We start from the raw sequence: 25416 nt of genomic DNA, 5'->3' as shown, positions 1-25416 counted from the left end.
GATGAAACCACCAGAGCAGTTATGCTCTGTGAAAAAGGTTATACCTATACTGCATGTATTCTGAACAACTTGGCAAAATTTCCAGGCCCTTCTGCACCAAAAATGTGATTGGTGGTGGCATTATAAAACCACAGTGATCACTCAAGATCCATACCCTTCCCTTATTTAAATGATGTGGCTACTCACTTCCAAATATAAAAATATAATTTATAGTACACAGCTAAAGGAACAAGCCAAAAAAGGAGAGAACCTCTGCAACTCAGCTGAATTTACATCCTCTTGATTAGCACCTGTGTGTATGAGGTCCGAAACAGAAGAGGAGAATACCAAGTTTCACACACTCCCTCCATGGCATGGGGTAAATCATGTCTGCTCTCTGAGGCCTCAGTTTCTCATCTGTAAAATGAGGGGATGGGCTAGCTTAGTGGTTCCTGAACCCAGCAGGGTGTTGGAATGGGGAGGAGGGAGACTGACACCCACACACATGCACACACATGCACATTCCCACACCTTACCACAGATCACTGGAACAGCCACAGGTGAAGCGGGTAAGCAGAAAGCTGTATTTTTAACCAGCTGTGAAAGAAGCATTGATGATCTGTAAAGCCTTCCTGCCTCCTGCAGTTCTAGCCCAATCCCAGCTGCCCATTGCCCTCTAGTGTCTGCCCGGTTGCCAATAAACAGCGTTTCCTTAACTTGTCTACAACCCTCCCACCTCAGACTCCCACCCCCTACATATGCAAGTAAGCATGCTGGTCTACCTTTCACTTTAGAGACGTCTTTTCCTTCCATAATTGCTCCATAATTATCTCCTTCCCCCTAATCCTAGGAACACTCCCATTCTGCTACTTAGGTAAGAATTTCTTGGCTGTAATGAATAGAGTATTTGATTCAACTAGCATAATGGTTAAAAGCCAGGTTTTGGAATCAGACAAACTACACTGCCACTTACTGTCTGACATTAAGTAAATCACTTGACCTCCCTAAGCCTACTTTTTTCATCTGTAAAATAAGGATAGTATTACCTTTTCACCAGGTTTTTGTGAGTACATAGTTTCTGCCCAATGCATATAGCCATTGTTTTTGTTGTTATGACTTTAAAGAGAGAAAATCCTTTCAGAAGAACATAATTTGGAGGGGGAAAAACCATTTTAAATTGGATAAACTCATGAGGTAATATATAAATTTGACATATATATATTTATGGTGTAATATATATTTTTTACATGTAAAAAATATATGGTGCAATATATATATTTTACACTGGATTGGGAATTGGAAGATCTGGGACCTGGTCCCATCTCCTCACTGTGTAAACTTAGGTAAGTCCCTTAGCCTCCCAGATAGTAAAATAAACTATCATATAGCTTTATGCTTTTTCCAGTTATCAATCTATTTCTTTTCAGGGCCAAATTCATGATTCATTTCCTGCTATGAAAATGGAGCTGGACCCTTTAACAGTTTTTCTTTGTCAGCAGGCACAGTGTTAAGCTTTGTCAGTAGAGGGCGCTGGAGAGACACTGCAGAAGGAAGGGGTTTTCCCTCCTGCTTATGCAGTGCTTTCTCGGCAGGGTTCTGCTGCACCCAGCTCTTGTAGTGAGTGTGGCTTCCCCAAAGCCTGGCTGCTGCCGTGCACAGTGGGCAACAGCTTCCCGAAGAATCCCCGCACCCAGGAAGTTCTGCAATTCAAATTAGTCGACTTTTTTTTTTTTTTCCGGTACGCGGGCCTCTCACTGTTGTGGCCTCTCCCGTTGCGGAGCACAGGCTCCGGACGCGCTGGCTCAGCGGCCATGGCTCACAGGCCTAGCCGCTCCGCGGCCTGTGGGATCTTCCCGGACCGGGGCACGAACCCGTGTCCCCTGCATCGGCAGGCAGACTCTCAACCACTGCGCCACCAGGGAAGCCCAAGTCGACTTTTCGTAGATAACCTTCCCCACCCCCTAGAAGGTGGATTTCCTACAAGTTCAGAGGGCCCATCCCAGCAAATTTCACTAGTGAGACACCACAACAATCTCTCTACCACCCAGTGAACCAGAGAAGAGCCTCCTCTATCAAGATCTGGATCTCAGCCCTGGGACTGAGAGGTGGATCTCCCATTGGGTGCTCTATTTCAGCCCCAGAAGTGCTAACTCCTCATTATATCTGCTATTCCTGTATTCTTTAGAACTTTCTTTACTTCTTCCTCACAAAGCCTCATTACTCCAATCCTGTTAGTTGATAATTCTTTAAATTAAACTTTCTCTACTCAATATGGTGTAGTGTTTGCCTTCTGACTGAGCATTGACTGATACACAACTCTAAGATTTTGAGACCTAGAAATGCTGATTTCAGAGATGATTTTTTAGGAAAGGGGTCTTCTGATTTCACTGCTAAGCCTCCCGGTGGGGCACTGTTTCTGAAGTGAGAGGTGAGTAGAAGGGAAAAAGGTTTTTGGAAAAGAACTATATTTGAAGGACAGGTAAACCTTAATTTAGGATGCAAAAGAGATATGCCTTTTAGATTCCAAAATCATGTAGATAATCAAGAGGAGGTATTCAAAAGCTTTGATGTGGTTCTGTTTGGCCAGGACTTAGCCAGCTTTTGAGGTTAAGGGCACAACTTTTCAGACCGCCAAGCTGCCCAAGATTTCTGACACCAACTACAAGTTTGATGGTTCCACCATTGTTTTTGATAAATCACTAGAAAGTCTCACAGAACTCACTATGATACTTAAGGTTCACATTTATTACAGAGAAAAGAGGCAAATTAGAAAAAGCCAAAGGAAGGAATGCATAGGGCAAGGTCTAGGAGGAGTCCAGTCATGGAGTTCCAGTCATCCTCTCCCTGTGGAGTCATAGACAGATAGTACTACCTCCTCCTGGTCATGAACTATGGCAATATGCACAACTATTTCCAACCAAGGCACCTTGCCTGAGCTTTGATGTCCAGAGCTTTCACTGGGGTTCATTAATTGGTTGAATGATTGGTTGAATCATTGCACATGTGGTTGAACTCAATCTCCAGTGCCCACTCCTTACCTGGAGAGTGAGCTAACACCACATGGCCATAGGCACCCACCATGAGCACCTTTGTAGCAGGTAGCAGAAATTATTAGGTGAGGTCCAAGGGGTCCACCTTGAATAACAAAGATATTCCTATCACTCAGGAAAATCCAAGGGCTTTTAGGTTACTTCCCAGGAATCTGGAACAAAGGCAGACCTCTCTTCGGGAAGGTCAAATTTCTTACCACACATGCACCTAACATATTGGAGAGCTGAAGTAACATGAGCTATACTAGTTATTACACTAAAGTTTGATTTTATTGGAAACAAAAGTATTTGCTTACATAAGTCAGTCTCATTGAAAGGATAATAGATAGCATGCAGAAAGAAGAGGCAGTAACAAAATATTATAGGATTTGCTATCTCACCATTTTTTACCTGCTCTTTCAGGTTTGGGACCCAAGGTTTCATACAATGGCATGAAACGTTGATTTAGAAGTGAAATTAGTCACATTAAATCCCCATTTCCTTCCTTTTATATAACAACATTTTCATCTATATACACTAGTGTGCTTCATCTCACTGTAGATTTGCTTCCATAAGCATTCTGAAAGCACAGAGAAATCATTCTATGCCTGCTTCATCTCTCCTCAACCTCAGGAAGGGTTAGTATGTCAAAATGTCACTGCCCCATTAGATTCTGTGGTCATGTGATCTCTTCTGTCCTCTTTCCTCTTCTTTTAAGTGGTTTTATCTGCTAAATCACTGTTTTACATTTCTACGTATTCAATTACATCAGGAGTAGCTCCAGGGAATTTCAAAATGTTATTATAAATAGTGAACGGGCGGAACACCATGCAGACTGTTTGAAATAGACATAAAATTTTATTTCCATCGTTGCCTACTTATTACATTTGTTCCAGCTAAACTGTATGTGGTAAAAGGCAAAACAAAATAAAGGTGAGTTAGTCAAGGAAAACAGATTGGATACCCATAAATTCACGGTAACCAACCTTGACACATGCTCAACAATGCCAGAACATACTCTACATTTGTCTGGTCAACTCATTGTTCTTCCTTTACTCTGACTTTATACTCTAACCTCAAATCTTAACTCACCCTTCTCCTCAAAATTTAGCAGATGATGTCACCATTTAACAGAAAGTACAAGAATTATGTATATTTATACACACACACACAAATGCTCCCTTCACTTGCCATGAAATATTCTAATTTGCCATATATATGGAACTAAGCTAACAGTGTTTCTTTTTGGTTGAAATAGAAGTACAGCACCTTTGCCTATATCAGGTTAGTACCTCTGTCTATGCTTTCAATCTCATCTTCACTCTTCTCTGGAAAAAGGCATTATTGATTATTCCCTTGATTCCTTTTCTTTCTTATATATTGCAACATCTCTCTAGATTATTCTATTGGTCTTTAAACATCCTCAAGTCTCTCCGATTTAAAAATAGAAATCCTGGGAATTCCCTGGTGGTCCAGTGGTTAGGACTCTGTGCTTTCACTGCGGAGGGCAAAAGTTTGATCCCTGGTCCAGGAACTAAGCTCCCACAAGCCCCTCGGCACAGCCAAAAAATAAAAATAGAAATCTTTCTCTCCCTTCTACGTCCTATACCAGTTAGCAGCCTATCCCTCTTCTCACCTTTAAAGCCAAAATTCTATAAAGAAGTGTTTCAACTTAGCTCCTACTCAGTCCTCTAAATACAGCAGTCTGGAGTTTTGCCTCTATCATTCTGCTAAAACAGGTCTCATGAAGTGCACTCAAGGCCTCCTGTTGCTAAATCCAATACTTCTCAGTATTGTTTGATTCTTCTGTGCACTCCTTGAAATACTTTCTTCCTCAGGATCCCAGGACACAATATTCTCTTGATTTGGTCATAGCTACAGCTGTTAACTTTGAACTCTTTTTCATCCTTTACTTAGATATATAATGTTGAAGCTCCCAAAAGTTCTATCAGAGACCCTATTATATTGTCATTTTGCATGTTTTCTCTTGGAACCATCATCTATGCTCATGTGTCCATTCCTCCCTAAACGTAGATGACTCCCAAATCTTATCTCCAGCTCAGATTGGTTCTTTGTATTTCAAGTATGAATTTCCAATAGTCAACTTGGCAAATTGTCTCAAAATCTCTTCAAACACAGTACACCGAAACCACAATCATGACTCCCCTTCCTTCTCCAAAAGTCTTATCCTTCTTGTGATGGTACATGTCTCATCCATTCAATTGAATATGACAGAAATCTGGGGTTATCCTTGATACTTTCCTCTCCCATCCATCACCATGTTGAGTCAATTTTTTGCCTTATATCTATTTTTTTCTACCTCCATGCACACATTCCAGTCAAAGGCACCATAATAATACCTTCATCATGTTATAGCTAGAGTGTTCAAACGATGTCACTTCTGCTTAAAACACTTTAATAGCCATCTATTTCTCTCTTAGGATGCAGATCAAAATCCTTGAGTAGTTTACAAGGCTCTGTTTGTCCTGGCACCTACTCATCCCATTTGTCCCCTGCCCCTTGCTTTCTTTGTTTTAGCCACAATGGCCATCTTCAATTAATTGAAGTACCACACTCCTTCTTGCCCTGTGTTCTGCATGAAATACTCCTACTTCTTTGCTTTACCCAGGTCACTCCTAACATGTCTTTAGCTCTCACTTTATTCATCTCCCCTAAATAGCCTTCCTGATATTACTGTCTAGATAGAATCGCCCTATCATATGCTCTCATGGTAACACTGACCTCTCCTTCATTAATGTGTCACCTTCATAATGTTATATCATTTATATTATCATTTCTTTAATCTTTTTCTCCCCTATAGGACTATACACTTACAAGAACAGAGAACAATCAACTTATTCTACCCCCAGAATGTACCGTAATGTCTGGTTATCATTTAAGTATTTGTTAAGCACATAAATAAATGGACTTGAGGACATGGGGAGGGGGAAGGGTCAGCTGGGACGAAGTGAGAGAGTGGCATGGACATATATACACTACCAAATGTAAAATAGATAGCTAGTGGGAAGCAGCCACATAGCACAGGGAGATCAGCTCGGTGCTTTGTGACCAACTAGAGGGGTGGGATAGGGAGTGTGGGAGGGAGACGCAAGAGGGAGGAGATATGGGGATATAAATTTATGTATAGCTGATTCACTTTGTTATACAGAGAAACTAACACACCATTGTAAAGCAATTATACTCCAATAAAGATGTTTTTTTAAAAAGAAATATTACTGAAATACAAAAGAAACATTGTTTCTGAAATACAAAATCGGTTATAGAGAGCAGACTTACTGCATTTTAGGGTAACATTTACACAGGTATGGAGAGGAGGCATTTTGTGAATTTCCCTTCTGCTGCCCTTATTGGTCAAAATGTGTCCCTCAAGCACTTAGGAAGCCTCAGAAGTGATCTAGAGATCAACTGGGAGGTAAACTAGCGGGAAGGTTAAATGGGGGGGAACCAAACACCTTCCATGCTCTCTGTTCCACTTGAACTGGGTTAACTTTGATTTTCTCTCCGTTTTACATTAGACTTCCATGGAATATTTTGTTTTATAAGTGCCTACTCTTCCTCTTCCTCCTCAAAAATTTTGAAAATTACTGAACTAGGTAAATTTCAGTGTACAGAGAAGAAAACTGAAGCCCACGTTAAATAAATGAAATAACCCAAAGCTGCAGAGGTGGTGAGTGTAGAATCTCTATATTAGATGGAAAAATGAAAAATCATGAAGAGGAAGTGAATCCCCTGGAAAGAATATGGTAGTCCTTTGACAACAAAGAGACATTGCTCTTTTTCCTCTCCTCCTTTCTTCCCCCTGGTAGTTCCCTTTCCCTCCTGCTGCTTTTATTCTTACAATACTTGCTACATTATCAAGTCAGTGGACTTCACAGACTGAATGTGAATATTTTGTTTTCTGACTTTGTAAAGGAGGGTCACTCTGGTAACTAAGTTTCCCAGGCAATTTCATTCTGTCATTTGCCAGATGGAAATCCCAGATAATTTTCAATGCCAGAACTCTCCCCAGATAACTAGTTGTCTGTCACTCATTTTTGTTTCTGAAGTAAATGTGAAAATATTCAAGCATTAGCTCAATCTGTATTGATACAATTCATGCATACCAAGGAATCCTGATAAGCAGGAAACAAATTAGAGGTAAAGTATATTGTCATCCCTTCTTTGCAAACACCAGAGGGCACTAAATGCTGAAGAAGAGGTCAGAAATTTTACAAAGGGTACATAAGTAGATTTTCTCACTAAAGGGAGCAAGAAAAGTTACATTAAAATAATATACTATATGCACTCTTAAAAAAAGTATCTCTCTATAGAACACACACGCTGCTTTAAGATAACGGAAAAGGTAATTATGTTAATCTAGAGAAACATATTACTATCGGAAGAATTATAATAAAAATCAACCAGAAAAAATGATCTCTTCCTCAGGAATCTTAAAATAATGAAAAATCTATATCTATATCATATATTTCATTGCTATCCTCTCTCTCTGTGTCTCTCTCCTTTCCTTCCTTCTTCCCTCCCTCTATACTTATGCCTCTATTTCTATTTTTTTCTCCAGCTATAGGTCCAGCTTTATACCTTTAGCTATAGTATATTGGTACGTATCTCTCTGTCTTTCTAACTCTCCCTCTTTCTCTCTCTCTCTCTCTCTCTCTCTCTATATATATATATATATATATACACACACACACACACACACACATACATATATATATGTCACATAAATCAATGAAAAACTCTAATATCTCAACAAAAATGTGAGCAAAGCATGAAAACAATTCACAGAAGTAGCATGGCAAAAAAATTATAAGAAAAAAGTTTATCTATAATAGTAAAAAAGCAATATAATCTAAACAAAAACAAAATTAAAGCGTTAAATGCTAGTAAATATTATATGCAGCAAAATAGATACTCTCATACACCATTGGCAGGGGTATTAAACTGGTCAAACAAACAAAGACCAAAAACAAATTCCAGAAAACAATGTGAAGATGCATGTGTTTAGATAGATAGATTTTTTAACCCGAAAATTTACTTCTTTAAATCTACCTTAAGAAAATGAGAGATATGTAAAATATGAATGTACAGACATTTGCCAGAGCAATATAATAGTAACAAAGTAGAAATAAACTTAATATCTTACAGTAAAGAAAATGCCATAATAAACTTCTGTTTTAGTCATAGACAGAATATGTTGTCATTAAAATTTAGGTATTCAAAAACTATTAAATGATATTTGATAACATTATGATATAATGTTAAATTTTTTTAATGGGAAATAAAATTATATACACAGTATGTTCCCAATACATTTTTTAATGTTCTTTTATTAATGGTGGTTATATTTATGCAGTAGGGTTACAGATACATTTTATTTTCTTTAAAAATCTTTCATACTTTCTGAATTTTCTAGAATGGGCACATACCAATCTTATAATTAGAGAAAAGAAACATCTGTAAATTGTATTTTGAAAAAAAAATCAAAGTTTCCCCAAAGATGCAAGAATAGTAAAAAATAGCTCTTATTAGGATACATTTAATAACTGAAAATGTTCAGGTTAAAAGATATATCACTATCTGTCTATTTACCTATCTATCTATCCATTCATCCACCCATCCAATCATACACCAAGACACATACTTATGAGTAGTATATCAGAGTACTTATTTTGTTATGTACTTACCAACATTGAATAATATAATCTTTTCTTATATAGCATTGCTTAATTACTATTGAAGCTGAATATATGTTGTCTTATGATTTTTTGGCCACTAGTAATTCCACTACTGTGTTAAATTTTCTGCTATTATAAAATGTACATTCCATATTCAAAATTTCACCTATATACCAGAAATTTCCATTTTAGAATTTTTTTCTTCAATCAAGAAACTAATTCAGGGTTACACAATACATTTGCTTTCAGTATTTCCTTAGTGTCTGGAACAGTTCTTTAGGCTTTCTTTGTCTCTGGCAACATTGATTTTTTTCAAAGACTACAAGCTAGTTATTATGTGTAATGTCTCACAAGAATTTGTGGGGTTTTTTTCTTATAATTCAATTCAGAGTATACTTTTTTGTCTGGGATATTGATGAGGTAATGCATCACATCAGATGTCCCACTTTTGGTGACTCGTAAGTAATTTCTGGGAAGATATTTTGAGATAATGTTTATATCCTATTTCTCATCAAAGTTTACATCATAGCTTTACCATCCTTTGATGATTCATGCCTGAATCAATTATTGCTATGATAATCACAAGATGGTGACTTTCTAATACCATCATTCCTTCTACTTTTAGTAGTTGGGATTCTTCTACTGTAAAATTTTTCCTTTCTCCCCAATTTACTTATCAGCAGTATAGGCACATGGATTCTTCTTTTAATCAATGAATTATAATTCATTACCATAATTCTTTATTTTGATATTCCAATTGTGCCAGATTTGGCCACTGGAAGCCTCTTCAGGCTAGGCCTTCATCATTTTGACGTCTCCATCTTTTTTTTTTTTTTTTTTTTTTTTTTGAGCACTTCCTTACTTTGTGGCACCACAAAATGTTCCAAGCTCATCTTGTACTTTTCCTGTTTTAATCATGGAAAATTCTAATCTAATACTACGGGGTTCCTTCTAGCTTTTCACTATTCTATGTTTGTATCTCCCTTCTCTAAGAGTGACAATCCTGCCTCCAAACATCATCAATGTCTTTCCTCATTAGCTCAATACTGCAATATGCAAAAAGTAGTTTCCGAATTGCTAGACTCATGCTACTGTGAAATACAAACCTACTGAGTAGAGTTCAAAACTAGTTTATATATTTTTTTGTCTTTAGAATAAGGGTATAGTTCAAAAATTATTTGGTTTAAAAATATTTTTTAAATTAATTTGGTTAGTTCTTTTATTTCTTTTAGTTATGTTACTTGAAAAATTATTTTTTACAAAGCTAATTATATTTGGTTAAATTTAGCTTATATGAAAAAAGTTAATATGAAGGTTCTTCTGGACTTATTAATACATTTCAATTTGATGCCAAATTAGAAATATTTACTTCATTTTTTATAATATTACTCAAAGTATAAAATAATTATCAATGAGTCCATACAGATACAAGTAAATGACTGAATAAATAAATGGGGGACCAGAGACAAATATCCTATGCAGAAAAATTCCAAATAATTTATGCCTTGATTTTGTCCCCAAGGAGATGGAGCATAACTCCTTACTCCTTAAGTGTGGGCTTCCTGTCAAAGCGGACAGTATGAAAAAGAGTAACAGCAGTAAAGCAATCTACTAAACACTACCTCATCCAGGTAATCAAGGTTAACATCAATAATGATAAGTCATTTTGATAGTACTTACCCTTGATATAATGGGATGAAAATGGGACTTTACCTCTGTGGTCTTCCCAAAATACTTTACCTCAATCTAATCATGAGACAAAGTTCAGACAAATCCCAACTGACTGATATTCTAGAAAATACCTGACCAATACTCCTCAGAACTGTTCAGGTCATCAAAAACAAGGAAAGAATGAGAAAATATCATAGCCAAAAGGATTCTATGGAGATGTGACCTACTAGATGTAATGTGACATTCTGAGTGGGATCTTGGAAGAGAAATGACATTAGGTAAAAAGTAGGGAAATTTGAACAGATATGAACTTTACTTAATGATAATATATCAATTTTGGTTCATAAATGTAACAAATGTACTACACTAATGTAAGATATTAATAATAAGCGAACCTGATTGAGGGGTACATGGGAACTCTCCCTACTATCTTTGCAATTTTTCTGAAAATCTAAAGCTATTCTAAAATGAAAAGTTTATTCTAAAAATCAGTGTAAAATATTTGGAAAAGACAAAATGTATGAAGAGGAATACCTAAATCATCTTTTTCACCATTCCTACATAAATACCTTTAATATTCTTAGCATATTTCTCTCATTCTTTGTCTCTTTCTCCCCTTTCCTTCCTCCCTTTTTTCTACCTCTCTATTTATCCTTGTCCCTCTATTTCTATCTGTAACTCTTTCAATACTTTTCATACTTCCCTTTCTCTCTCTCACAGTCACTGACTCTCTTTGGGTAAGTGTATGTGTGAATTGACCGGATCCCAAAATAAAAGAGATGAGATATTTTAACTGATACTTGAAAGTAGCAACCAAATCAAGAATATGGAAGGATTGGAGAGCAGGCAGAAGAATTTGTGAAGAGATTTTCTTGGAGAAAGCTGTTTCTATACTGTGAGTCCTCCAACCACCCCACCCCAGACCTTGGCTAAACCTTTACTTGAAGCCTATCAGGCAGACAAGTACTCACAGGATCACTCACAAGACTTAAAATTTGTTACTGTAATTAAGAAAATGACAACCAGTAAATGATTTGTACCAATACAGTCTACGGCAGCAAGGTAGAGAGAGTTACACTGGGATAGGCCTGAACTCTCAGGCTTTGTTGAAGCAAGGGGAATGAGAGAGTTTTCCCATTAACCAGTTGTAAACCATGCAGGAGCAAGAGGCAGTATTGGGTTATCCTAGTTTCTTGACCAACGAAGCTGCCTAGAAGGGTAGAGGAGCCCTAGCTGCAAGAAGCTGGATATGGCCGACAGAATCTTGGGGGCTAAGGAAATGCGCTATAAGCAACCACGTGGAATAAGGAAGTGGCCACCCAGGTCAAGGGAATTGCTGGAGAGAGGTGCTCAACAATGGTAGTCACTAAGGATCCAATAACATTTGTCAGCAAGTGAGATCATGAAGCCATCCAGCCTAGTCAGGATGCTTCTGTGCCTATTATGGGCTGAATATTTGTGTCCCCCAAAATTCATATGTTGAAGGGCTAACCCACAGTGTGACTATTTTGAGGCAAGGCCTTTAGGAGTTAATTAGATTTAGATTAGGTCATGATGGGATTAGTGCTCTAGTAAGAAGAGGAGAGATCCCTCTCTCCACCTACATACATTGAAGAAAGGCCATACAAGGACACATTGAGAAGGTGGTTTTCTACAAGCCAGGAAGAAAGCCCTCACCAAGAACTGAATTGACCAGCACCTTGATCTTGAACTTCCTTGTCTCCAGAACTGTGAGAAATAGATATCTGTTTTTTACGACACCCAGTCTATGGTATTTGTTACAGCAGCACAAGCTGACTAAGACAATGCGTTTCCTCACTTCTACTTCCTTTCTTCTCAGCTTTGCCTCTAGAAACCAAAAACATCAGCTAGCAAGTGGATTAGGAGAAGGGCAGAGAGATGAAGGAGTCAATTATACAACCTCTTTTCTGAAGGCAGGCAGCTGCCATCTACAGACCTTAGCATAGAGGGAGGTAAGAAATCTTATCTTTCAATAACAGTTGAATCACTTAATTGACATCTGGAAATGGGCACATTCTAATTACTGAATTGAAATAATATTTTGTAAAGTTAAGTGATATTTTAACTCTTTAAAAGCAGAAAAGTATTGGATTCTTTCTAAATACCATCCAGGGTTAGGAAATGTTTACCTCTACCAAACAAATATTTAAGGGACAGTGAAAGACTAACATGAATTAGTGTTTCAATTGTGCAAAAAATCATGTTTGCTCATTATCCTGAATATATATCTGTTATGGGTTGAATTGTGTTTGCCCCGAATTTCATATGTTGGAGGCTTAAGCCCCAATACTTCAGGACGTGACTGCATTCGGAGATAAGGCCTCTAAAGAATTAAAAAGTTCAAATGAGGCTGATAAGGTGGATCCTAATCCAATATGACTGGTATCCTTATAAGAAGAGGAAATCTGGATACACAAAGAGACACCAGGGGCAAGTGTGCACAGAGGGACAATGATGTAGGGACACAGAGAAACAATGGCCATCTGCAAGCCAAGGAGAAATAGAAACTGAACAAAACTGAACTTGCTAACACCTTATCTTAGACTCCTACCCTCCAGAACTGTAAGAAAATAAATTTCTGTTAAGTCATCCAGTGGCAGCCCTAGCAAACTAATACAGCATCACCTATATATATTTGACATATCACATTTATTTCCCCAACACCTTCCAGTTCTCTGTTTCTAACCCTGAATGCATTCCTCAAACTAATTCACTTTCCTTTTCCTCTGTTATTGTCCTTGGCTTCCTTCCTAGGCTGAAACTGGAATCCTTTCTCCTCCAGTAAGCCTTCTTTTAGCCTCTATAGGTACAAAGTGAGCAGATCTAAATGGATGCTGGCACTTTTCCTGAAGCCTCTTTTACAGGGCTAATGCAACCACCAGATGCTATTCTTTCCATTCTCAACTCAAATCCTGTGGTTGAACTGAGCCAAAGTCTGCCAGCTATACCTTATAAATATCTCATCAACTAATATCCCACCAAGACTTGGAGAAGTGAACTTCCTCTAGGCATTGGAAATATATAGCAAGTCATACAAAAGCTGAACTACAAGTTCAAAATCTTTGATGGCTCCTCAGCACAAGAGGATCAGCCTCAGGAAAGAAGGTGTAATCACTGACAGCTGCAGATTTGCACTATACCAATAATCGTCTCCTTTCCTTCTACTTTTTCCTTATGCAATGTTCATGTCACCTGGAGTGGAGGTGTGTGTGGTTATGTGACTCTCTCTTGCCAAAAGTCTCTTTGTCTGGAAGAACAAAGGTGTTTTTTTGTTTGTTTATTTGTTTGTTTGTTTTGGGGTTTTTTTCAAGAAGGAGGTGCCAAGGCAATGGAAGAGATGGAAAGGGTAGAGGCAATGGGATCATGTTTGCTGCCCACCACACCTCTTGGGTCATATGAGAGCTCCTGGGTAAGAGAGGAATTAGAATCAGGGTACGATGGAGCCCCTGTCACGAGGGACCTAGCAAGAGCCAAGGAACTGGCACTGCCCCTGTGGGACTCGGTTGTTAGAAAATTGAGCAGAGGATCATTCCCCTCCCTTCCTTAAAATATCCTGCTTTGACCTCCAGGGACCTCAGCAGCTTTAGTTTAACTACATGCATGTATGTCCCCTGAAGTTCCCTCAAGCAGTTGTGAAATGCTGGATTTTGACAAGGGAGAGGTGAGTGAGATGTAGCAGGTGCTATATGCTGCTTGTGGCTGAGCGGAAAGACTGAGTTTTGAGAATGTTTGACGGGTGCTCTTTGAGGATCCCTGGAAATGATAAGGGAAGATACTTTGCTGGGAGAGGGGGTATGGGGGTGCATTGGAAGTACTGACTGGGGATAAAATTAAGGTGGACGTCTACCTCCTTTCTGCTTCATATTTCCATGTAAATAACCTCTAAATGCACAATGATCTCATCCCAATGAGATGTTGATCAATAAAGTTTTGAAGCAGCCTGTTTTTCTTTTACAGACTCCCATTTCTTTGTCTTTGAAGATGACTTTTCTGGCAATTCTGGGATAGAGCCAACCCCTCAATGTAAAGCAAGTATGTAATCAAGCAGGGTGGGCTCATTTTCTCTGTGAGTGACTGCTTGCAACTACAAATAAGTATCTAACTTGGGGGAACTAAATAAAGAATGTGATTAAGAATTTTCTTCTTAAAACATGAAATTACAAACCACAGCAGGCTCAGTTACAAGTATGCTCATGATTTGCGGGGAGTCAAATATATTCTTGATGTTTCTTATGCTACTGGTTAAAACCATGTAGCCTTTGGGTGGAGTACTAGAAAGAGGATTTAATTAGGTAGATAAAATGCCAGATGTAGCCACTGAGGCAGTGATACCCTTTAATTGCATTTTCTTTGTACTTATGGTTGAAATTGTAACCAAATTAGGTACTTTGAAAATAGACTAAATTTGCACAAACATATCTTATAAAAGGCCTGGCAAATTTTAGTGTACAAAACTGTATGCTTTCACTATCTTGAAGCTCCTGTATTTCAGTTAAGTTTGGTTTTCTATTTAACCCAAGTTTTAAGGACTCCTTTAAAATTTCAATAGTGGGTATATTTTAGGGAACATGAATTGGATGACAGCATATTTAAATCCAAGCATTATATCATCTTTTAATGGGAAATTACTGTTTCTCAGAAGCTTTTATTTCATTGCCACAGCACAAAAGATCATCTGAATGCTAGATAATGGAGCACTTTAATCAATATGTGATTCTGCTGGGTCTTAAGAGTTCCTTCCATTACTTCAAGCAATATTTGTATCGATATGTTTATGCATGATGCATTTGATTTCAAAATCCAAAAATTTTTCGTTTGCTTCATAGATTACAGAAAGTTTTAAACTAATAAAAATAAATTCCTTCATAGAAATTAAAGGCATGGATATATATTTAACAATAAAAGGTTCCATCCTCTCAAACACTTTACCACTTAAAGTCAACTCAACAACAATAACAAATACAATAAAGTGAAAATGGCAACCCATGGTTTAATATTTGAACAAGTGAGAACATATGAGTTATTATATTCATTGCACCAAACAACCCTGTGAGTTAGGAATTATTTTCTCCATCTTATAAATAAAGAAACTGAGGCTCAGAGAGATTAAGATTCTCACCAAATATCATATGGTTAAGAACTGAGAGAGCTAAGATTTAAGATCAGTTTCATCAAACCCCAAAGCCGACACACTTATCCATAAACAGTATTGCTTGATGGGAAGGAAGAAAATCAACTATCGGGCTATCATAGTAATCAAAGACGGGGGCTATAAAGTGAAAGCAGTAGGAGATTACCCAGTGTGACTTCCAGCTGGATGAAATAATTTTCAATAACTGAAGAGTGACACATTTCAAAAGAAGAAATAACAGAAAATTGGTAATTTAGATATACATTTTAAAAATATTGCACAGGGCTTCCCTGGTGGCGCAGTGGTTGAGAGTCCGCCTGCTGATGCAGGGGACGCGGGTTCGTGCCCCGGTCCGGGAGGATCCCGCATGCCGCGGCGCGGCTGGGCCCGTGAGCCATGGCTGCTGAGCCTGTGCGTCCGGAGCCTGTGGTCCTCAACGGGAGAGGCCACAACGGTGAGAGGCCCGCGTACGGAAAAAAATATATATATATATATATTGCACAAAATCAAAGCTGATTTTAGTTTCCACCTTGAAAAGCTATGTGGTGATGAAGAACACGAATTGTGGAATCAGGATATGATGGGTCCAAGCTCTCGCTCTTTTAATAGCTATGCAACTGTGGGCAGTTAACCTTTTTAAGCCTTAGTTTACTAAATCATTTTTTTAAATAGGGATAAAAATAATAATTTCGTCTTAGCCTGGATTTCCCCTAATAGCAGAGCCCGAGGTAAGACTTATATACAGGATGATTATTTTGGGAAGTGATCTTAAGGAAGGTTTGGGGGTGGTTTGAGGGTGGGAAGACTCAAACATACACAAACATGAAAGGAAGACAAGCCAATCCAAGGGCTAAAGGGGGTAGATCCCTCTATGAACCCTTGAAGAGCTGTGTTAAATGCATCTCAGAATTGCCCCTCCAAGAAATAAAAAAGGGGAATATTTATCCCTCATTCCCAGTTGGTCAGAGTAGCTTTATGTTGTGTTAACGTTCTCCTACTTTATGGTGTGCATGTGTGTCAGAATAGTGTGGCGTGGACAAGCACAGGAAACCCACTTCATGGTGATGGAGAAACCCTGGGTCAGGAAGTATGAGATACTCAGTAGAGTCAAAGCAAGATTCTTTCAAACTGCACATGTGCATAACTAATTGCTATAGTAAAAACTGGCATATAAAGGTGAGCCAAAAAGTTAGTGATAGAAAGAATATCAGCAATTGCCAGAGGCTAGTAGATTGGATAAAGGGATTGACTACAAATGTGTGGAATAGTTTTGGGAAATGTTCTATATTGTGAATGTGGTGATTGTTACATAACTATATACATGTCACAAATATATCTAATTGCACACTTAAAATTAGTGATTTTAATTATTAATATAATTATAATTACTAATGTACATCATACCTCAATAAAGTTAATTTTAAAAGAGGGTGAGCCAAGATGTGTAGTACATACAGAGGTGTCTGATAATAAGTACCTACCTCACATCATCATGAGGAATAAATGTAGTAATATATGCAAAGCACATTAATTAATACATATTTGAATAATAGTAGCTATTATAATTACTAATCACCAACTTGAGATAATCCTGGTGACTTTGAAATAAGTGGGAGAGTTGAACTAGTTTGGAGGAAACTGATTTAGCCTTGTATCTGTTCAAATTAGAGTAATACTAAAACATACAAGTGACTTAAGACTTTAGAAATGTTCAATAAGCAGTTAGTGTGGAGCTGGATATTTGACTGGGCACCTCAAAGAAGAGAGAGTTAATGAAAAAAAAAGAGTAAATGAGAATAACAAGGGAGATTTTGCTGAAAGAAGATGAAAGAGGCAAGGAAATCATTGAATATACAAAAAAAAGATGAAAACTAGCATTCTTTTAATGTATACTATGTGCCAAGGACTTAGCATTATTATTTAATTTTCATAACCACACTGTTTGCTGGATATGACTGTCTCCATTATACAGGTTAGGAAATTAAGGTTTAGAGAGGTTAGCCCACTAGCTAAAATTTATGCAGCCACTTCGAACTTGGACAGGTCTGCCTGATCCAGAACCTGACTTTAACATGCATGCTCTTTCTTCCATATCATACTTCCCAAAGAGTGGGAGAGTCAGAATTATGGATGGAGACTCAGAATGGCACAGGCCCACTGTGAAGATCTGAAAAGAGGCACTGGATATAATGGCTGATACAAGGCAGTGAAGGATAAACTTTAAGGGAACAGCTTCTTTCAGCTGCATGACAAGGTTCAAAAAAGATACAATGGTAAAGAAAATCTAGACCCAGTGGGTGTAGTTTCCCTGATGGAAAAATTTATCTGTGAAAGATGAAAGGGAAATACAGTAATATAGGTATCTCCACTCAAGACCCAAGATCCAGATTCTTATTTGATGCAGCCAGTGTAGACCATATGGGTTCGTTTGTTTTTTTTATCTCCTGTTTATGTGTATGCCAAAGAAAAATAACAATCCTAAGCATCTGGCATTTAAAAAAGAGGATGTGATTGCTTTATACCAAAGGACACTTGTTATTACAAGAATATAGTAGCACTAAAGCACAGATGGGTCTTTCTTACCTCTTGTCATCTGCTGCCACTGCTTGCCAAAGGTCTAGAATATGTCTTCAAAGAGAAGCCAAGAGATTGGTGCTCAGATGGTGAGGCAAAGTCCTGATTTACTCTCTCTATCTCTGCCGATTCTAATTGTTTCTTTAGGTAAATTTTATGTTTTTTTTTCAGAATTAGAAAATTATTTCTCAGAATGGCACTGAGCCACAAGCTGCTGCAGGTATGTAATCCAATTATTCTCCCAGATTCAGGAAAGCAAGGGAGGAGTCAGCCACTGACTCAGGGAATAGGAAATGTGATCATAGACCTTTGACGTATCATTCATTCAACAAATATTTATGAGAACCTTTCTATGCCAGGCACCATTCTAAGTGCCACAGGTACAACAGAGAAGAGAACTGAGAAAACCTCAGGCTCCATGGATCTTATACAAAAATAAATATGCATCAGCAATTAAATATGCAAAGTCAGAAAGAGATAGCAGCTATGAAGAAAAATGTCAGCTAAGAGGATAGTGATGTGAGGTTATTGTCTTAGGGTGGTCAGCAAATTTCTTCCCAAGGAAGTGACATTGGCATAGAAAACTAAATGATGGAAAACAGTGAACCACCAAGCATCCGTGTGAAGATCTTTATGGGGAGAACAGTCAGTGCAAAGTGCTCAGGAAATGATGGAGTGCTCATTCGGTTTGAGGAACAGCAACAAGACAGCATGGCTAGAACGTGATGGGAGAGATGGGAAATGGACTTAGATCACGTAAATATAGTGTGGCACTCCTACTGACAAGAAAGGTGTTTAGATTTTCCCTTATATGTGACAGAAAGTCATTGGCAGACTGCAGGAAGAAGGGCATCGTTTGTAATCTCAGTGGCTGTTGCAAACAGGCATGAGAGAGATGAAAACATTCTTGTTCCTGGCCTTCTGCTGAGACAGTCCCCCATCTCTTCAGTCTGGGAACCAACTGCATTTTTCTAGTTACAAGGCATAGTAGACATGCCACCCAAGTGCTCAGAATTGTACTGGCTTTTCTGATGACCACAATAGTTCCAGAGGCCAGCCTGTAAAGTGAGCATTTTTTTAGGAAAGGGAAGAATGTCAGATGGTAGGAGCGATGAAGGTCCTAGTAAACAGGACTAGGGCTTATTGTAAAAGTCCAGGGCCTAAATAAGTCAGGATTCAAAGAAATAAATATTGCAAATAAGGAGACTTAGCCCCCTCCTCTGAAAACAGTACGTAGTGAGTGAGGAGTCTGTGTGGAGTGAGAAAATGCCTGCAAATCCCAGAGAAATGGTTGAAGCAGCATTTTGTTGCAGGGGACACAATATCCCACAACTATATCCTTACCGACCGGTAAATCTATAACTACCTCTGCTAGTCAATAAAACTGTCTCATATTTGTTACATTTTTATTGTTTCCAAAGTCCTTTCATGCATATGATTTGTTTGACTTTCCCAACAACTTTGGGAGATGGGTGGAACAAGTTAAGAGCCTTAATATTCACAGATGAGGAAGGAAGGATGCAAAGTCATCTGTTCAAGGTCATTGTGCCTTTTAGCTCATTAAGGGACAGAGACAAAGATAAAATGCAGGTCTTTTGACTCCTGATTCAAAGATCCATAACTTAGAGCATGCTATTTTATATGGATTGTAATGATGTTGAAAATACATGGAATAAATGAAACTTTTAGGGGTTAAAAAGTAAATGATTGCCAAGTAGCCCAAAAGGAGACACTTACTGTAAGAGTTAAAGCCTTGGCATGTAGAGAAATCGAGAAAGCCGACTGATCCAAACGACAGACTGCAGCTGCCATACCCTTGCTTTAGATACCAGCAGGGAGAAGGACTCATTAGATGACTTTCCAAGGTCTTTTCTGGCCTCCATAGTGTAGCTCATGAACTTGTCCTCTTCAGAGTTAAATCCATCTATTTAATCAGGCTGCTAGAATAAAAAATGTTCACATGCAGGTGTTGCTCAATTTTATACACTTAACTTTCATACAGCTCAGGCTTTCATGCATTATATACTGACACCCCTGAAGTGCTTTCCTAAAGAGAATTCATACTTTTTTTTTTTTTTTTTTTTTTTTTTTTTGCGGTACGCGGGCCTCTCACTGTTGTGGCCTCTCCCATTGCGGAGCACAGGCTCCGGACGCGCAGGCTCAGCGGCCCTGGCTCACGGGCCCAGCCGCTCCGCAGCATGTGAGATCCTCCCGGACCGGGATACGAACCCATGTCCCCTGCATCGGCAGGCGGACTCTCAACCACTGCGCCACCAGGGAAGCCTGAGAATTCATACTTTTACTTACCAGTTGGCAAACAAGTATTTTAAGCAATCATTTGACAGTTTAGTTACCAAAGTATCACCATTTTTATATCTGCAGCTGTGTTTCTATTGTCATTTAAACACTTTTGCATACCACCCTTAGTGTAGGACACAAGAGGCAAATTTAAAAAAAAAAAAGGCACTACCAGATGATGCAATAACATTGAAACAAAGGCTGAATAATCTGGAAACAAAGGCTGAAATTATTTGGAGGGCTAAAAAAGATAACTTTTTGGTCTCAATACAAAACTTTGTGTTCAATTACATTAAAAGAACATGTATTCATTATTCATAACGTAATTCTGGAAATGTATGGTTAAAGATTGTGTCTAAAGAGGCAGGGTGTAGCAATGGAGGAAATTGACAGATCCTAAAATGATGAATGGATAAGCAAAATAAAGTATTTCAGTGATAAGAATTCAGAGAAAATTTCTCAAGATCTCAAGAGTTATGGATAAGATACATACCTTTATCAAAAGAACACAAAGAGGAGCCAACTTTTTGTTAACAAAGTTTAGAGAAGTTGATAAAATATTAGCAAATTTGGCATCAAAATATTCCTTTTAATTTTGCACAAAATCATCATTAAATGTCTTTTCACATATCACTTCAAATATGGTACAGAATCAAGAATAGAAAACATAATTATATAAAATTATAGAACAATAATTTTATTGTTTTTATTTTTACTTAATCTACATAAAGCAAAGATTGTACCATCTGTTAAATCACAATATCTACAGCACCTAGCAGAGTACCTGGTATATGGGAATAATATGAAACAAATCACATCATAAACCTTTTATTAGACTCAAACAATGATTAATCAAGAAGAAAAAACCAAACGCTTGTATCATAACTAGCAATTTATTATAATTACATGTAAGTCTATTGCTTGACTTATGTATATTCACATTTCAAACACAATTCCAGAATGCATCAAGTAAGGAATTGCCTATAGTCTGAAATGACTTGACCAGAACTGATATATTCCTAGAGGTTTAAATAGAGAACAGATAGCAATGTATAGGAAAAAAAAGGTGATTTCCATTTCCACAGTTAACCATGACCTTCACCAAAACACTTGTCTCAAGGCCTATTTTCTCATCTGTAAAAGGTAATTCTTGGTTCTAAAACGTCAGTAGAAGGGGGGAAAAATAGAGTAACATGAAAATTAAGAAAGGTCAAGCCTTCTTTGGTTATGTCCTCCTTATTCTTAAATCATCCCATGCTTGCCCCAAACTCAAAGTCATGCCCTCCTTAGCACTCTCAAGGCCCTCAGCTCAGACCTCTACATCATCATCACTTACCTATTTTTCCCTTGTTAGAGGGTAATTCTTCTTATCTCCCAATTATTGGGGAGGTGGCAGTTGATAAGGTCTCAAAAACCTAGAACCAATTCAGAGGAGCCTGTGAAGAGTGTGACCATTCGCTCTGTCTGAGGTTGAAGTTCTCAAGGCACTAAGACACACTTTGAGCAGGGCTCAATGGAAAATGGGTTAGTCTTGATAGCAGCTAAATTTTTAACACATTATGCCCGCACTGTATAATGTGACCCTTAAAAGTCCCTTAGGTGGCTACTGTTAGGCTTATAGAAACTTGACCAATGCCATCCAACTTTTAAGGAGCAGAGACTGAATTCGAATTCACGACCAACATGTTTGACTTTCCACCGACTGTGTTAGAAATCGCGTTTGCGCCCCGGAAGCGGACCCTTTCAGCTGCGAAGTTAATACCCACGCGCAGGACTCGGGAGGGAGGGGGCTGCTAGAACCTTGGAGACCTGGCTACGCGCGGGCCTTAAGGGGGTGAGGTCGCCTTAAGGAAGGAGGGGTTTTTCTCACCCGACAAAAAATAACTCCTCAACTGGAAAGGGGTTCTTTTCGAGTGCCGCCCATGCTAGGCGGAGGGCTGGGCAGATGGAAGAGGACCAGGCCAACTGGCTGAGGACGCGGCTGGCACCGGAGGATAGTTCAGAGAGAGGGGAGGCGGCAGCCCGGGAGAACCGGGAGAACCAGGAGCCCGAGACGAGGGCCAACCCAGTGAGATGGGACCAGCAAGGCCTGTTGAGAAGGGAGCTGCCAGGCCGAGGGGCCCGGGGGACAGCGGGCCCGAAAGCGGGACAGGAGGCGGCGGAGCCGGGGCCGAGTGAGTCAGAGGGCGGGAGCGAAGAGGGGCGGGCTGGCCTGGAGCCCGGCGGGCCGGGGGGCGGGGAGACAGAGGCCCCGGTGGAGGACTTGGGGAGGAGTAGAGAGAGGCGGGGAGAGAGCGCCCAGGCGGATTCAAAAGAAGAGCGGCCAGGGAGCCAGAGGAGACAGGGCTCGTGGGAGCCGGGAGACCAGCAGGCTGGCACGTTCCGGGAAACGTACCGGGAGAGGTCCCAGGAGCGCTACAGGGAGAGGGCGGTGAAGCCGAGGGTCAAGGGCCAGGTCGACTGGAGGTACCGGCTGGAGAATAAGCCCAGCTGGCTGAAGCCCCCGACGCTGGTGGAACCCGAGGAGAATGAGGTTTATAAAGAGGATCTTTTGATCCCGGCGCAAGTGCGGCGGCCCGTGGTCAGATTCAGTCTCCAGGCCAGATCTCGCCTTCAGTCGCGGCGGTCGGCAGTCTGCTACCCCTCGAGCAGTGTCATCAACGAGCTGACGAAGATGGGCGACCCGAATGTCCTGGAAATGGTGCAGGAGGAAGGTAGGAGCCGGCGGGGTGGCTGGGGGGGAGGGTCGGGCTCCGTGAGTGGACCGCGCCCGTCTAGGCGCGGGGACCCTGGGGGACGTTGGCGGCCCTGCGGCCCGGATCCCGTGGATGTTCGCGTAGCGGCTTGCCCTGCGCGAGACAGGGACTGCAGGCGAACACTCCCTGCCCGGGCCGGGGATTTTTTCGGGCTGCTCCCGCGAGGCCAGCACCTGTGCAGAGCCACCCGTGCGGTTCCGAGACCGCCCTCCTTGCTCCTCTGGACGCCGCGGAGCGGTCGCACAGTGCAGGGAGGCGAGGCGAGCACGCCGGGCGAGTGAACTGAGGTGCTCGGGCCTCTGAACCCAGGCGGAGGAAAGAAGGAGTCTCTCACCGAGAGAGCCTAAGCTTAGGGCGCATGACAGCAGTTCCCTGTGTGGGGAGCTGGCCCTCGAGTCTTGTTGCCCCTTTCTATTCGCCGATTACTGCTCAAGCTTTGAGATTATCGTTAATTATGGAAGGGCAGACCGAACTCTAAGGTCCATCAGTTTGAGATTCTTATGCACTTGGGGAGGATGCTGTTTTACGAGCTTTCATTGAATCTTTAGTTCCGTTGAAAAATGTTTGCCCATTGTTTGCTTCGGGGTTTCCGTCTCCCAGTACCCGTGATACTTGGACTTTCTTCCTGAGCCATGCCTGAGGCCCCAGGAACCGGCAAGAAGCTAAACAGGTGTGGGTCCAGGGAAATACCAAGCCCTCTGGGACAGGACGGAACAGAGAGAAGGCCAACCCCTGGAAACTCCCGTGTGGTCACCCCGGACCTGTATTCTGTGGGTCTATTTTAGTACATGCATTTTCCTGAAAATGCATGTATTTTTCTGGGTCTATCTCCAGGGCCCTCAATGATACTCAGTTCTCTCAATGACACTCTACTTTCATGTCTTGTTTAGTGTTAGATCTAAACATGGAAACAGTTTTTTTTAAGTGATGAATGATCTAAGAAGTCATAATATTTAGTCTTCAAAGACACCAAGAAATAAAGTGCGTTATTGCATCCTCCTCCCCTTTCTTAACAGCTTGAGATATACTTTATTTACATACAATTAAAGTCACCCATTTAAAACGTACAATTCAAATTTTGGTATATTTACAATTTTGTGATCACCATAATCTAATTTTAGAACATTCTCATCACCCCAAATAGAAACCTCTTAGCAGTCATTCCTCCTCCCCCCACCCCCCCTTCCCCTACCCTCAGCTCTAGGCAGCTTCTAGTCTATTTACTGTCTCTCTAGATTTGCCTATTCTGGACACTTCATGTAAACAGACTCATACAATATGTGGTCTTTGTAACTGGCTTCTTTCTCTTAGCAGAGTGTTTTTGAAGTTCGTCCATGTTGTAACTTGTATCAGTGCATTATTCCTTTTTATTGCCAAATAATTTTCCATTCTATAGATATATCCACATTTTATCCATTCATCAATTGGTGCACATTTGGATTATTTCCACTTTCTTGGCTACTGTGAATAATGCTGCTATGAAGATTTATTGCAAGATTTTGTATGAAAATATGTTTCAATCTTTCTTGGGTATACACCTAGGAGTGGAATTGCTGAATCATATGGTAGCTCTATATAAAACATTTTGAGAAACTACCAAACTGTTTTCCAAGCGTCTGCATCACTTTTCATATTTTCGCCAGGAATATATAACAGTTCCAATTTCTCCACATCTTCACTAACATTTGTTATTGTCTGTCTTTTTTATTTATAGCAACCCTAGTGGTTGTGAAATGCTATCTCAACGTGGTTTTGACTTACTTTGTTTCGGTGACTAAATGTGTTAAGTAACTTTTTCAATGCTTATTGACCATTCATATATCTTCATTGGAGAAATGTCTTCAGATCCTTCGCCCATTTAAAAAATTGAGTTATTTGCCTTTTAATTATTGTGTTGTAAGTGTTCTTTATATATTCAGTTTATATGATTTGCAAATATTTTCTTCCATTTGGTGGGTTCTCTTTCCATGTTCTTGATGGTGTCACTTGAAGCAACTCCTCCTTTTTTAAACAAAAAATAATTTAAAGATAAAGGGAAATACAACTATTGAAAACTTTAAACTTTGACTAACGGCTCTGCTAAATAATGCAGTAAACTTGTTAGGGAAAATGATTGATGTTCAGTGTGCAAAAGAAGTCAAATGTCTTTTAGACAAATAAAATTAGAAGTCCTATTCTGTACTTATTCAGTGATTTACTCCTTTGCAGAGAATTATTTCCTATTGTAATTTCAGTAACCTGAAGCAATAGATTTTTTTTGC

The 25416-nt window shown here is 39.5% G+C and overlaps 1 protein-coding gene across 11 annotated transcripts in view; it reads left to right on the top strand.

The window, feature by feature from the left end:
• Window positions 1-22269: 22269 nt before the first annotated feature.
• The window catches only part of ANO5 (anoctamin 5), a 98113-nt gene continuing 94966 nt past the window's right edge, over window positions 22270-25416 (top strand). For all 11 annotated transcript variants that reach the window (XM_049713479.1, XM_049713476.1, XM_033409477.2 and 8 more), the window contains exon 1: window positions 22270-23113. In XM_049713479.1, coding sequence (XP_049569436.1) covers window positions 22345-23113 — 769 coding nt within the window. In that variant the 5' untranslated portion in view covers window positions 22270-22344. The remainder of the gene's footprint in view (window positions 23114-25416) is intronic.

This window comes from Orcinus orca, chromosome 8, assembly GCF_937001465.1.
Source record: "Orcinus orca chromosome 8, mOrcOrc1.1, whole genome shotgun sequence".
NCBI classification, from domain to species: Eukaryota; Metazoa; Chordata; class Mammalia; order Artiodactyla; family Delphinidae; genus Orcinus; species Orcinus orca.
Note: the sequence above shows the minus strand (reverse complement) of the source record. Positions and strands in the feature narration are given on the sequence as shown.